Below are 15,000 nucleotides of genomic sequence, written 5' to 3' on the forward strand. Positions count from 1 at the left end.
TGATAATCTCCCTCGATCTAGGGATCCACGCAAGATCTCACCCGCGGGGTCAAAATGATCACAAGAACGGTGAGCAAAAATCCCAGAACCACACTGGGGGACCTAGTGAATGACCTGCAGAGAGCTGTGACCAAAGTAACAAAGCCTACCATCAGTAACACACTAAGCCGCCAGGGACACAAATCCTGCAGTGCCAGACGTGTCCCCCTGCTTAAGCCAGTACATGTCCAGGCCCGTCTGAAGTTTGCTAGAGAGCATTTGGATGATCCAGAAGAAGATTGGGAGAATGTCATATGGTCAGATCAAACCAAAATAGACCTTTTTGGTAAAAACTCAACTCGTCGTGAGTTGCATCCAAAGAACACCATACCTACTGTGAAGCATGGGGGTGGAAACATCATGCTTTGGGACTGTTTCGGCAAAGGGACCAGGACGACTGATCCGTGTAAAGGAAAGAATGAATGGGGCCATGTATCGTGAGATTTTGAGTGAAAACCTCCTTCCATCAGCAAGGGCATTGAAGATGAAACGTGGCTGGGTCTTTCAGCATGACAATGATCCCAAACACACCGCCCGGGCAACGAAGGAGTGGCTTCGTAATAAGCATTTCAAGGTCCTGGAGTGGCCTTGCCAGTCTCCAGATCTCAACCCCATAGAAAATCTTTGGAGGGAGTTGAAAGTCCGTGTTGCCCAGCAACAGCCCCAAAACGTCACTGCTCTAGAGGAGATCTGCATGGAGGAATGGGCCAAAATACCAGCACCAGTGTGTGAAAACCTTGTGAAGACTTACAGAAAATGTTTGACCTCTGTCATTGCCAACCAAAGGGTATATAACAAAGTATTGAGATAAACTTTTGTTATTGACCAAATACTTATTTTCCACCATAATTTGCAAATAAATTCATTAAAAATCCTACAATGTGATTTTCTGGATTTTCTTTTCTGATTTTGCCTGTCATAGTTGAAGTGTACCTATGATGACAATTACAGGCCTCTCTCATCTTTTTAAGTGGGAGAACTTGTACAATTGGTGGCTGACTAAATACTTTTTTGCCTGACTGTATATAGATGGACTATAGATAGATTATTGATGGACTATAGATAGATACATTATATAGATGGACAATAGATATATTATATAGATGGAATATAGATAGATTATATAGATGGACTATAGATAGAGTATATAGATGGACTATAGATAGATATATTATATAGATGGAATATAGATAGATTATATAGATGGACTATAGATAGAGTATATAGATGGACTATAGATAGATATATTATATAGATGGACTATAGATAGATTATATAGATGGACTATAGATAGATATATTATATAGATGGACTATAGATAGATATATTATATAGATGGACAATAGATATATAGATTATATAGATGGACTATAGATAGATTATATAGATAGATTATATAGATGGAATATAGATATAGTATATAGATGGACTATAGATAGATAGATTATATAGATGGACTATAGATAAATTATATAGATGGACTATAGATAGATTATATAGAACAAGGTTTGCAATCACACAGAGTAGAATGTTAGATGTTCCAATCAAATGTGATTGGTCACACACATATTTAGCAGATGTGATTGGTCACACACATATTTAGCAGATGTGATTGGTCACACACATATTTAGCAGATGTGATTGGTCACACACATATTTAGCAGATGTGATTGGTCACACACATATTTAGCAGATGTGATTGGTCACACACATATTTAGCAGATGTGATTGGTCACACACATATTTAGCAGATGTGATTGGTCACACACATATTTAGCAGATGTGATTGGTCACACACATATTTAGCAGATGTTATTGGTCACATACACATATTTAGCAGATGTTATTGGTCACATACACATATTTAGCAGATGTTATTGGTCACATACACACATATTTAGCAGATGTTATTGGTCACACACACATATTTAGCAGATGTGATTGGTCACACACATATTTAGCAGATGTGATTGGTCACACACATATTTAGCAGATGTGATTGGTCACACACATATTTAGCAGATGTGATTGGTCACACACATATTTAGCAGATGTGATTGGTCACATACACATATTTACAGATGTGATTGGTCACAGATATTTAGCAGATGTGATTGGTCACACACATATTTAGCAGATGTGATTGGTCACATATTTACAGATATATTTAGCAGATGTGATTGGTAGTGAAATGCTTGTATGAAAAAACACGCAAGACAATTTAAATACTGCACATGAGCTAGAAGCAGAGCTGCAGATGTGGTCACACACACATATTTAGCAGATGTGATTGGTCACATACACGGGCAAATGCTTGTATGAAAAAACACGCAAGACAACTAAAGCCCTTATGAGCTAGAAGCAGAGCTGACCAAGATGGTGAATCAATGCTATAGTACAGTAGAATATAAGGGGAGAGGTTCTACTCACCTTGACCCAAGGGTGCTCCAACACCTGTACTGCTGTGTATCTCTGATCCACCTCCACCTGCAGCATGGACCTGATCAGCTCCTTGGCAGTCTCTGACACATTGTCCCAGTAAAGGAGAGGGAACTCCAGCTGCCTCATTAGGATCTGGTCAAACAACACCTCCTGGTCATCACTGCTCCTATACAAAACATAGAGGTCTGGTATATTTAATCAATAAGAAACACATAGGAGGTCTGGTATATTTAATCAAAAGGCCAGGTCTGGTATATTTAATCAATAAGGCCAGAGGAGGTCTGGTATATTTAATCAATAAGGCCAGAGGGGGTCTGGTATATTTAATCAATAAGGCCAGAGGGGGTCTGGTATATTTAATCAATAAGGCCAGAGGGGTCTGGTATATTTAATCAATAAGGCCAGAGGTAGGTCTGGTATATTTAATCAATAAGGCCAGAGGGGGTGGTATATTTAATCAATAAGGCCAGAGTAGGTCTGGTATATTTAATCAATAAGGCCAGAGGGGGTGGTATATTTAATCAATAAGGCCAGAGGAGGTCTGGTATATTTAATCAATAAGGCCAGAGGGGGTCTGGTATATTTAATCAATAAGGCCAGAGGAGGTCTGGTATATTTAATCAATAAGGCCAGAGGAGGTCTGGTATATTTAATCAATAAGGCCAGAGGGGTCTGGTATATTTAATCAATAAGGCCAGAAGGGGTCTGGTATATTTAATCAATAAGGGCAGAGGGGTCTGGTATATTTAATCAATAAGGCCAGAGGGGGTCTGGTATATTTAATCAATAAGGGCAGAGGGGGGTGGTATATTTAATCAATAAGGCCAGAGGAGGTCTGGTATATTTAATCAATAAGGCCAGAGTAGGTCTGGTATATTTAATCAATAAGGCCAGAGGAGGTCTGGTATATTTAATCAATAAGGCCAGAGTAGGTCTGGTATATTTAATCAATAAGGGCAGAGGAGGTCTGGTATATTTAATCAATAAGGCCAGAGGGGTCTGGTATATTTAATCAATAAGGCCAGAGGTAGGTCTGGTATATTTAATCAATAAGGCCAGAGGGGTCTGGTATATTTAATCAATAAGGCCAGAGGAGGTCTGGTATATTTAATCAATAAGGCCAGAGGGGGTCTGGTATATTTAATCAATAAGGCCAGAGGAGGTCTGGTATATTTAATCAATAAGGCCAGAGGGGGTCTGGTATATTTAATCAATAAGGCCAGAGGGGGTCTGGTATATTTAATCAATAAGGCCAGAGGAGGTCTGGTATATTTAATCAATAAGGCCAGAGGGGTCTGGTATATTTAATCAATAAGGCCAGAGGGGGTCTGGTATATTTAATCAATAAGGCCAGAGGGGGTCTGGTATATTTAATCAATAAGGCCAGAGGAGGTCTGGTATATTTAATCAATAAGGGCAGAGGGGGTCTGGTATATTTAATCAATAAGGGCAGAGGGGGTCTGGTATATTTAATCAATAAGGCCAGAGGAGGTCTGGTATATTTAATCAATAAGGGCAGAGGGGGTCTGGTATATTTAATCAATAAGGCCAGAGGGGGTGGTATATTTAATCAATAAGGCCAGAGTAGGTCTGGTATATTTAATCAATAAGGGCAGAGGGGTCTGGTATATTTAATCAATAAGGCCAGAGGGGGTCTGGTATATTTAATCAATAAGGGCAGAGGGGGTCTGGTATATTTAATCAATAAGGGCAGAGGGGGTGGTATATTTAATCAATAAGGCCAGAGGGGTCTGGTATATTTAATCAATAAGGCCAGAGGGGGTCTGGTATATTTAATCAATAAGGGCAGAGGGGGTCTGGTATATTTAATCAATAAGGCCAGAGGAGGTCTGGTATATTTAATCAATAAGGCCAGAGGAGGTCTGGTATATTTAATCAATAAGTATATTTAATCCATAAGGCCAGAGGGGGTCTAAGGCCAGAGGGGGTCTGGTATATTTAATCAATAAGGCCAGAGGGGTCTGGTATATTTAATCAATAAGGCCAGAGGGGTCTGGTATATTTAATCAATAAGGCCAGAGGAGGTCTGGTATATTTAATCAATAAGGCCAGAGGAGGTCTGGTATATTTAATCAATAAGGCCAGAGGGGGTGGTATATTTAATCAATAATCAATAAGGCCAAGGCCAGAGGAGGTCTGGTATATTTAATCAATAAGGCCAGAGTAGGTCTGGTATATTTAATCAATAAGGCCAGAGGGGGTCTGGTATATTTAATCAATAAGGCCAGAGGGGTCTGGTATATTTAATCAATAAGGCCAGAGGTAGGTCTGGTATATTTAATCAATAAGGCCAGAGGGGGTCTGGTATATTTAATCAATAAGGCCAGAGGCCAGAGGTCTGGTATATTTAATCAATAAGGCCAGAGGAGGTCTGGTATATTTAATCAATAAGGCCAGAGTAGGTCTGGTATATTTAATCAATAAGGCCAGAGGGGGTCTGGTATATTTAATCAATAAGGCCAGAGTAGGTCTGGTATATTTAATCAATAAGGGCAGAGGGGCGTGGTATATTTAATCAATAAGGCCAGAGGGGTCTGGTATATTTAATCAATAAGGCCAGAGGGGGTCTGGTATATTTAATCAATAAGGCCAGAGGAGGTCTGGTATATTTAATCAATAAGGCCAGAGGGGGTCTGGTATATTTAATCAATAAGGCCAGAGGAGGTCTGGTATATTTAATCAATAAGGGCAGAGGGGGTCTGGTATATTTAATCAATAAGGGCAGAGGGGGTCTGGTATATTTAATCAATAAGGCCAGAGGAGGTCTGGTATATTTAATCAATAAGGCCAGAGGGGGTCTGGTATATTTAATCAATAAGGCCAGAGGGGGTCTGGTATATTTAATCAATAAGGCCAGAGTAGGTCTGGTATATTTAATCAATAAGGGCAGAGGGTCTGGTATATTTAATCAATAAGGCCAGAGGGGGTCTGGTATATTTAATCAATAAGGCAGAGGGGGTCTGGTATATTTAATCAATAAGGCCAGAGGGGGTCTGGTATATTTAATCAATAAGGCCAGAGAGGTCTGGGTAAGGCCAGAGGAGGTCTGGTATATTTAATCAATAAGGCCAGAGTAGGTCTGGTATATTTAATCAATAAGGCCAGAGGAGGTCTGGTATATTTAATCAATAAGGCCAGAGAGGTCTGGTATATTTAATCAATAAGGCCAGAGGAGGTCTGGTATATTTAATCAATAAGGGCAGAGGGGGGTGGTATATTTAATCAATAAGGCCAGAGGAGGTCTGGTATATTTAATCAATAAGGGCAGAGGGGGGTGGTATATTTAATCAATAAGGCCAGAGGAGGTCTGGTATATTTAATCAATAAGGGCAGTGGGGGTCTGGTATATTTAATCAATAAGGCCAGAGGGGGTCTGGTATATTTAATCAATAAGGCCAGAGTAGGTCTGGTATATTTAATCAATAAGGCCAGAGGGGGTCTGGTATATTTAATCAATAAGGCCAGGGGTCTGGTATATTTAATCAATAAGGCCAGAGGAGGTCTGGTATATTTAATCAATAAGGCCAGAGGAGGTCTGGTATATTTAATCAATAAGGCCAGAGGGGGTCTGGTATATTTAATCAATAATAAGGGGGGTATATTTAATCAATAAGGCCAGAGGAGGTCTGGTATATTTAATCAATAAGGCCAGAGGGGTCTGGTATATTTAATCAATAAGGCCAGAGGAGGTCTGGTATATTTAATCAATAAGGCCAGAGGAGGTCTGGTATATTTAATCAATAAGGCCAGAGGAGGTCTGGTATATTTAATCAATAAGGCCAGAGGGGGTCTGGTATATTTTTAATCTGGTATATTTAATCAATAAGGCCAGAGGAGGTCTGGTATATTTAATCAATAAGGCCAGAGGTAGGTCTGGTATATTTAATCAATAAGGCCAGAGAGGTCTGGTATATTTAATCAATAAGGCCAGAGGAGGTCTGGTATATTTAATCAATAAGGCCAGAGGAGGTCTGGTATATTTAATCAATAAGGCCAGAGGAGGTCTGGTATATTTAATCAATAAGGGCCAGAGGGGGTCTGGTATATTTAATCAATAAGGCCAGAGGAGGTCTGGTATATTTAATCAATAAGGCCAGAGGGGGTCTGGTATATTTAATCAATAAGGCCAGAGGGGGTCTGGTATATTTAATCAATAAGGCCAGAGGGGTCTGGTATATTTAATCAATAAGGCCAGAGGGGGTCTGGTATATTTAATCAATAAGGCCAGAGGAGGTCTGGTATATTTAATCAATAAGGTATATTTAATCAATAAGGCTAGAGGAGGTCTGGTATATTTAATCAATAAGGCCAGAGGGGGTCTGGTATATTTAATCAATAAGGCCAGAGGAGGTCTGGTATATTTAATCAATAAGGCCAGAGTAGGTCTGGTATATTTAATCAATAAGGCCAGAGGAGGTCTGGTATATTTAATCAATAAGGCCAGAGGAGGTCTGGTATATTTAATCAATAAGGCCAGAGGAGGTCTGGTATATTTAATCAATAAGGCCAGAGGAGGTCTGGTATATTTAATCAATAAGGCCAGAGTAGGTCTGGTATATTTAATCAATAAGTCCAGAGGGGGGTGGTATATTTAATCAATAAGGCCAGAGGGGGTCTGGTATATTTAATCAATAAGGCCAGAGTAGGTCTGGTATATTTAATCAATAAGGCCAGAGGGGGTCTGGTATATTTAATCAATAAGGCCAGAGGAGGTCTGGTATATTTAATCAATAAGGCCAGAGGGGGTCTGGTATATTTAATCAATAAGGCCAGAGTAGGATAAGGCCAGAGGAGGTCTGGTATATTTAATCAATAAGGCCAGAGGGAGGTCTGGTATATTTAATCAATAAGGCCAGAGGAGGTCTGGTATATTTAATCAATAAGGCCAGAGGAGGTCTGGTATATTTAATCAATAAGGCCAGAGGAGGTCTGGTATATTTAATCAATAAGGCCAGAGGGGGTCTGGTATATTTAATCAATAAGGCCAGAGGAGGTCTGGTATATTTAATCAATAAGGCCAGAGGAGGTCTGGTATATTTAATCAATAAGGCCAGAGTAGGTCTGGTATATTTAATCAATCTGGTATATTTAATCAATAAGGCCAGGAGGTCTGGTATATTTAATCAATAAGGGCAGAGGGGGTCTGGTATATTTAATCAATAAGGCCAGAGGGGGTCTGGTATATTTAATCAATAAGGCCAGAGGAGGTCTGGTATATTTAATCAATAAGGCCAGAGGGGGGTGGTATATTTAATCAATAAGGCCAGAGGAGGTCTGGTATATTTAATCAATAAGGCCAGAGTAGGTCTGGTATATTTAATCAATAAGGGCAGAGGGGGGTGGTATATTTAATCAATAAGGCCAGAAGGGGTCTGGTATATTTAATCAATAAGGGCAGAGGGGGGTGGTATATTTAATCAATAAGGCCAGAGGAGGTCTGGTATATTTAATCAATAAGGCCAGAGGAGGTCTGGTATATTTAATCAATAAGGCCAGAGGAGGTCTGGTATATTTAATCAATAAGGCCAGAGGAGGTCTGGTATATTTAATCAATATATTTAATCAATAAGGCCAGAGGGGGTCTGGTATATTTAATCAATAAGGCCAGAGGGGTCTGGTATATTTAATCAATAAGGTAGGTCTGGTATATTTAATCAATAAGGCCAGAGGGGTCTGGTATATTTAATCAATAAGGCCAGAGGGGGTCTGGTATATTTAATCAATAAGGCCAGAGGGTCTGGTATATTTAATCAATAAGGCCAGAGGAGGTCTGGTATATTTAATCAATAAGGCCAGAGGGGTCTGGTATATTTAATCAATAAGGCCAGAGGAGGTCTGGTATATTTAATCAATAAGGCCAGAGGAGGTCTGGTATATTTAATCAATAAGGCCAGAGGAGGTCTGGTATATTTAATCAATAAGGCCAGAGGAGGTCTGGTATATTTAATCAATAAGGCCAGAGGGGTCTGGTATATTTAATCAATAAGGCCAGAGGGGTCTGGTATATTTAATCAATAAGGCCAGAGGAGGTCTGGTATATTTAATCAATAAGGCCAGAGGGGGTCTGGTATATTTAATCAATAAGGCCAGAGGAGGTCTGGTATATTTAATCAATAAGGCCAGAGGGGTCTGGTATATTTAATCAATAAGGCCAGAGGGGGGTGGTATATTTAATCAATAAGGCCAGAGGAGGTCTGGTATATTTAATCAATAAGGCCAGAGGAGGTCTGGTATATTTAATCAATAAGGCCAGAGGAGGTCTGGTATATTTAATCAATAAGGCCAGAGGAGGTCTGGTATATTTAATCAATAAGGCCAGAGGGGGTCTGGTATATTTAATCAATAAGGCCAGAGGGGGTCTGGTATATTTAATCAATAAGGCCAGAGTAGGTCTGGTATATTTAATCAATAAGGCCAGAGGGGGTCTGGTATATTTAATCAATAAGGCCAGAGGAGGTCTGGTATATTTAATCAATAAGGCCAGAGGGGGTCTGGTATATTTAATCAATAAGGCCAGAGGGGGTCTGGTATATTTAATCAATAAGGCCAGAGGAGGTCTGGTATATTTAATCAATAAGGCCAGAGGAGGTCTGGTATATTTAATCAATAAGGCCAGAGGAGGTCTGGTATATTTAATCAATAAGGCCAGAGGGGTCTGGTATATTTAATCAATAAGGCCAGAGGGGGTCTGGTATATTTAATCAATAAGGCCAGAGGAGGTCTGGTATATTTAATCAATAAGGGCAGAGGGGGGTGGTATATTTAATCAATAAGGCCAGAGGAGGTCTGGTATATTTAATCAATAAGGCCAGAGGGGTCTGGTATATTTAATCAATAAGGCCAGAGGGGTCTGGTATATTTAATCAATAAGGGCAGAGGGGTCTGGTATATTTAATCAATAAGGCCAGAGGGAGGTCTGGTATATTTAATCAATAAGGCCAGAGAGGGGTCTGGTATATTTAATCAATAAGGCCAGAGGAGGTCTGGTATATTTAATCAATAAGGCCAGAGGCCAGAGGGGTCTGGTATATTTAATCAATAAGGCCAGAGGGGGTCTGGTATATTTAATCAATAAGGGCAGAGGGTCTGGTATATTTAATCAATAAGGCCAGAGGGGGTCTGGTATATTTAATCAATAAGGCCAGAGGGGGTCTGGTATATTTAATCAATAAGGCCAGAGGGGGTCTGGTATATTTAATCAATAAGGCCAGAGGAGGTCTGGTATATTTAATCAATAAGGCCAGAGGAGGTCTGGTATATTTAATCAATAAGGCCAGAGGGGTCTGGTATATTTAATCAATAAGGCCAGAGGAGGTCTGGTATATTTAATCAATAAGGCCAGAGGAGGTCTGGTATATTTAATCAATAAGGCCAGAGGAGGTCTGGTATATTTAATCAATAAGGCCAGAGGGGGTCTGGTATATTTAATCAATAAGGCCAGAGGAGGTCTGGTATATTTAATCAATAAGGCCAGAGGGGGTCTGGTATATTTAATCAATAAGGCCAGAGTAGGTCTGGTATATTTAATCAATAAGGCCAGAGGGGGTCTGGTATATTTAATCAATAAGCCCAGAGTAGGTCTGGTATATTTAATCAATAAGGCCAGAGGAGGTCTGGTATATTTAATCAATAAGGCCAGAGGAGGTCTGGTATATTTAATCAATAAGGCCAGAGGGGGTCTGGTATATTTAATCAATAAGGGCAGAGGGGGTCTGGTATATTTAATCAATAAGGCCAGAGGAGGTCTGGTATATTTAATCAATAAGGCCAGAGGGGGTCTGGTATATTTAATCAATAAGGCCAGAGGGGGGTGGTATATTTAATCAATAAGGCCAGAGGAGGTCTGGTATATTTAATCAATAAGGCCAGAGGAGGTCTGGTATATTTAATCAATAAGGCCAGAGGAGGTCTGGTATATTTAATCAATAAGGGCAGAGGGGGTCTGGTATATTTAATCAATAAGGCCAGAGGGGGTCTGGTATATTTAATCAATAAGGCCAGAGGAGGTCTGGTATATTTAATCAATAAGGCCAGAGGAGGTCTGGTATATTTAATCAATAAGGCCAGAGGGGTCTGGTATATTTAATCAATAAGGCCAGAGGAGGTCTGGTATATTTAATCAATAAGGCCAGAGGAGGTCTGGTATATTTAATCAATAAGGCCAGAGAGGGGTCTGGTATATTTAATCAATAAGGCCAGAGGAGGTCTGGTATATTTAATCAATAAGGCCAGAGGAGGTCTGGTATATTTAATCAATAAGGCCAGAGAGGTCTGGTATATTTAATCAATAAGGCCAGAGTAGGTCTGGTATATTTAATCAATAAGGCCAGAGGGGTCTGGTATATTTAATCAATAAGGCCAGAGGGGGTCTGGTATATTTAATCAATAAGGCCAGAAGGTCTGGTATATTTAATCAATAAGGCCAGAGGGGGTCTGGTATATTTAATCAATAAGGCCAGAGGAGGTCTGGTATATTTAATCAATAAGGCCAGAGGGGTCTGGTATATTTAATCAATAAGGCCAGAGGAGGTCTGGTATATTTAATCAATAAGGCCAGAGGGGGTCTGGTATATTTAATCAATAAGGCCAGAGGAGGTCTGGTATATTTAATCAATAAGGCCAGAGGAGGTCTGGTATATTTAATCAATAAGGCCAGAGGAGGTCTGGTATATTTAATCAATAAGGCCAGAGGGGTCTGGTATATTTAATCAATAAGGGCAGAGGGGTCTGGTATATTTAATCAATAAGGCCAGAGGAGGTCTGGTATATTTAATCAATAAGGCCAGAGAGGTCTGGTATATTTAATCAATAAGGCAGAGGGTCTGGTATATTTAATCAATAAGGCCAGAGGGGTCTGGTATATTTAATCAATAAGGGCAGAGTATATTTAATCAATAAGGGCAGAGGGGGGTGGTATATTTAATCAATAAGGCCAGAGGAGGTCTGGTATATTTAATCAATAAGGCCAGAGTAGGTCTGGTATATTTAATCAATAAGGCCAGAGGAGGTCTGGTATATTTAATCAATAAGGCCAGAGTAGGTCTGGTATATTTAATCAATAAGGGCAGAGGAGGTCTGGTATATTTAATCAATAAGGCCAGAGGGGGGTGGTATATTTAATCAATAAGGCCAGAGTAGGTCTGGTATATTTAATCAATAAGGCCAGAGTAGGTCTGGTATATTTAATCAATAAGTCCAGAGGGGGGTGGTATATTTAATCAATAAGGCCAGAGGAGGTCTGGTATATTTAATCAATAAGGCCAGAGAGGTCTGGTATATTTAATCAATAAGGCCAGAGGAGGTCTGGTATATTTAATCAATAAGGCCAGAGGAGGTCTGGTATATTTAATCAATAAGGCCAGAGGGGTCTGGTATATTTAATCAATAAGGCCAGAGGAGGTCTGGTATATTTAATCAATAAGGCCAAGGGGGGGTATATTTAATCAATAAGGCCAGGAGGTCTGGTATATTTAATCAATAAGGCCAGAGGAGGTCTGGTATATTTAATCAATAAGGCCAGAGGAGGTCTGGTATATTTAATCAATAAGGCCAGAGGAGGTCTGGTATATTTAATCAATAAGGCAGAGGAGGTCTGGTATATTTAATCAATAAGGCCAGAGGAGGTCTGGTATATTTAATCAATAAGGCAGAGGGGGTCTGGTATATTTAATCAATAAGGCCAGAGGGGTCTGGTATATTTAATCAATAAGGCCAGAGGAGGTCTGGTATATTTTCAATCAGAGGGTCTGGTATATTTAATCAATAAGGCCAGAGGGGGTCTGGTATATTTAATCAATAAGGCCAGAGGAGGTCTGGTATATTTAATCAATAAGGCCAGAGGAGGTCTGGTATATTTAATCAATAAGGCCAGAGGAGGTCTGGTATATTTAATCAATAAGGCCAGAGGAGGTCTGGTATATTTAATCAATAAGGCCAGAGGAGGTCTGGTATATTTAATCAATAAGGCCAGAGGAGGTCTGGTATATTTAATCAATAAGGCCAGAGGAGGTCTGGGGGTCTGGTATATTTAATCAATAAGGCCAGAGGAGGTCTGGTATATTTAATCAATAAGGCCAGAGGAGGTCTGGTATATTTAATCAATAAGGCCAGAGGAGGTCTGGTATATTTAATCAATAAGGCCAGAGGGAGGTCTGGTATATTTAATCAATAAGGCCAGAGGGGGTCTGGTATATTTAATCAATAAGGCCAGAGGAGGTCTGGTATATTTAATCAATAAGGCCAGAGGAGGTCTGGTATATTTAATCAATAAGGCCAGAGGAGGTCTGGTATATTTAATCAATAAGGCCAGAGGAGGTCTGGTATATTTAATCAATAAGGGCAGAGGGGGTCTGGTATATTTAATCAATAAGGGCAGAGGGGGTCTGGTATATTTAATCAATAAGGCCAGAGGGGGTCTGGTATATTTAATCAATAAGGCCAGAGGAGGTCTGGTATATTTAATCAATAAGGCCAGAGGAGGTCTGGTATATTTAATCAATAAGGCCAGAGGGGGTCTGGTATATTTAATCAATAAGGCCAGAGGAGGTCTGGTATATTTAATCAATAAGGCCAGAGTAGGTCTGGTATATTTAATCAATAAGGCCAGAGGGGTCTGGTATATTTAATCAATAAGGCCAGAGGAGGTCTGGTATATTTAATCAATAAGGCCAGAGGAGGTCTGGTATATTTAATCAATAAGGCCAGAGGAGGTCTGGTATATTTAATCAATAAGGCCAGAGGAGGTCTGGTATATTTAATCAATAAGGCCAGAGGGGGGTGGTATATTTAATCAATAAGGCCAGAGGAGGTCTGGTATATTTAATCAATAAGGCCAGAGGAGGTCTGGTATATTTAATCAATAAGGGCAGAGGAGGTCTGGTATATTTAATCAATAAGGCCAGAGGAGGTCTGGTATATTTAATCAATAAGGGCAGAGGAGGTCTGGTATATTTAATCAATAAGGGCAGAGGAGGTCTGGTATATTTAATCAATAAGGCCAGAGGAGGTCTGGTATATTTAATCAATAAGGGCAGAGGAGGTCTGGTATATTTAATCAATAAGGCCAGAGGAGGTCTGGTATATTTAATCAATAAGGGCAGAGGGGGTCTGGTATATTTAATCAATAAGGCCAGAGGAGGTCTGGTATATTTAATCAATAAGGCCAGAGGAGGTCTGGTATATTTAATCAATAAGGCCAGAGGAGGTCTGGTATATTTAATCAATAAGGCCAGAGGAGGTCTGGTATATTTAATCAATAAGGCCAGAGTAGGTCTGGTATATTTAATCAATAAGGCCAGAGGAGGTCTGGTATATTTAATCAATAAGGCCAGAGGAGGTCTGGTATATTTAATCAATAAGGCCAGAGGAGGTCTGGTATATTTAATCAATAAGGCCAGAGGTCTGGTATAGGTCTGGTATATTTAATCAATAAGGCCAGAGGAGGTCTGGTATATTTAATCAATAAGGCCAGAGGAGGTCTGGTATATTTAATCAATAAGGCCAGAGGAGGTCTGGTATATTTAATCAATAAGGCCAGAGGAGGTCTGGTATATTTAATCAATAAGGCCAGAGGAGGTCTGGTATATTTAATCAATAAGGCCAGAGGAGGTCTGGTATATTTAATCAATAAGGCCAGAGGAGGTCTGGTATATTTAATCAATAAGGCCAGAGGGGGGTGGTATATTTAATCAATAAGGCCAGAGGAGGTCTGGTATATTTAATCAATAAGCCCAGAGTAGGTCTGGTATATTTAATCAATAAGGCCAGAGGGGGTCTGGTATATTATTTCATAGTTTTGATGTCTTCACTATTATTCTACATTGTAAAAAATAGCAAAAAATAAAGAAACACCTTTGAATGAGAAGCTGTATGTATGTATGACTGGTTACTGTATATTGTCATCATTGAATTGTGCCGGTGCCGTCCATACAGTTAACATTACAGACTTGTTAGCTTGTAGCTAGCGAACGTTACTGTCAACTAACAACGTTAGTTGGATAGGACATTCGCTATCTTATATGCCTGTTACACGCAAGTGTCAAGGCCCATGGTTTTACACAGATGACTTCAGTCATGTGAAAAACCTATAAAGATATAAATAGATATAGCTTCCGTTGTTTGTAGCTTTCCACTCATCTGACTGGTGTTAGCTAGCTACTAGCGCTGTTGCTACGCAACCCACCATGTATCAGAACTCTGAAACTCTTCCTCTCTCTCTCCCTCTTCCACCTCCCTATCAGCGCTGGTTCCATATGATGTTGTTGGCATGCCGATAGCCTTTCTCTGGGCTCAGAGATTCAGCACTACCTCCTTCCAACCACATGACGGGGTACGGCACCAATCACTGAAGCTCTGGATTCCACTCCAGACGTTGATTCATCAGTCAGTGTACATGTCAGATTGGAAAGGGATTACGTATACAGTGGGAGTTTGTTTGTGTAATTCACCATAACTGTGCAGTCAGGATTCAGTTGATCTTACCCGCGGAAGGGAGGGAAG

General features: G+C 39.9%; 1 protein-coding gene across 6 annotated transcripts in view; it reads right to left on the reverse strand.

Moving 5' to 3' along the window:
• The window catches only part of LOC112247942 (serine/threonine-protein kinase DCLK1-like), a 149,203-nt gene that overhangs the window by 5,668 nt on the left and 128,535 nt on the right, over positions 1-15,000 (reverse strand). For all 6 annotated transcript variants that reach the window (XR_006080384.1, XR_006080385.1, XR_006080383.1 and 3 more), the window contains 2 exons: positions 14,983-15,000; positions 2,470-2,647 (listed from right to left, as the gene is read on the reverse strand). The exon at positions 14,983-15,000 is cut by the window's right edge and continues 60 nt beyond it. Coding sequence is in view for 2 of the 6 variants with exons in the window: in XM_042309209.1 (XP_042165143.1) it covers positions 2,470-2,647; positions 14,983-15,000 (196 nt within the window). In the remaining 4 variants the exon portion in view is untranslated. The remainder of the gene's footprint in view (positions 1-2,469; positions 2,648-14,982) is intronic.

The sequence above is a fragment of the Oncorhynchus tshawytscha genome, linkage group LG30 (genome assembly GCF_018296145.1).
Source record: "Oncorhynchus tshawytscha isolate Ot180627B linkage group LG30, Otsh_v2.0, whole genome shotgun sequence".
NCBI classification, from domain to species: Eukaryota; Metazoa; Chordata; class Actinopteri; order Salmoniformes; family Salmonidae; genus Oncorhynchus; species Oncorhynchus tshawytscha.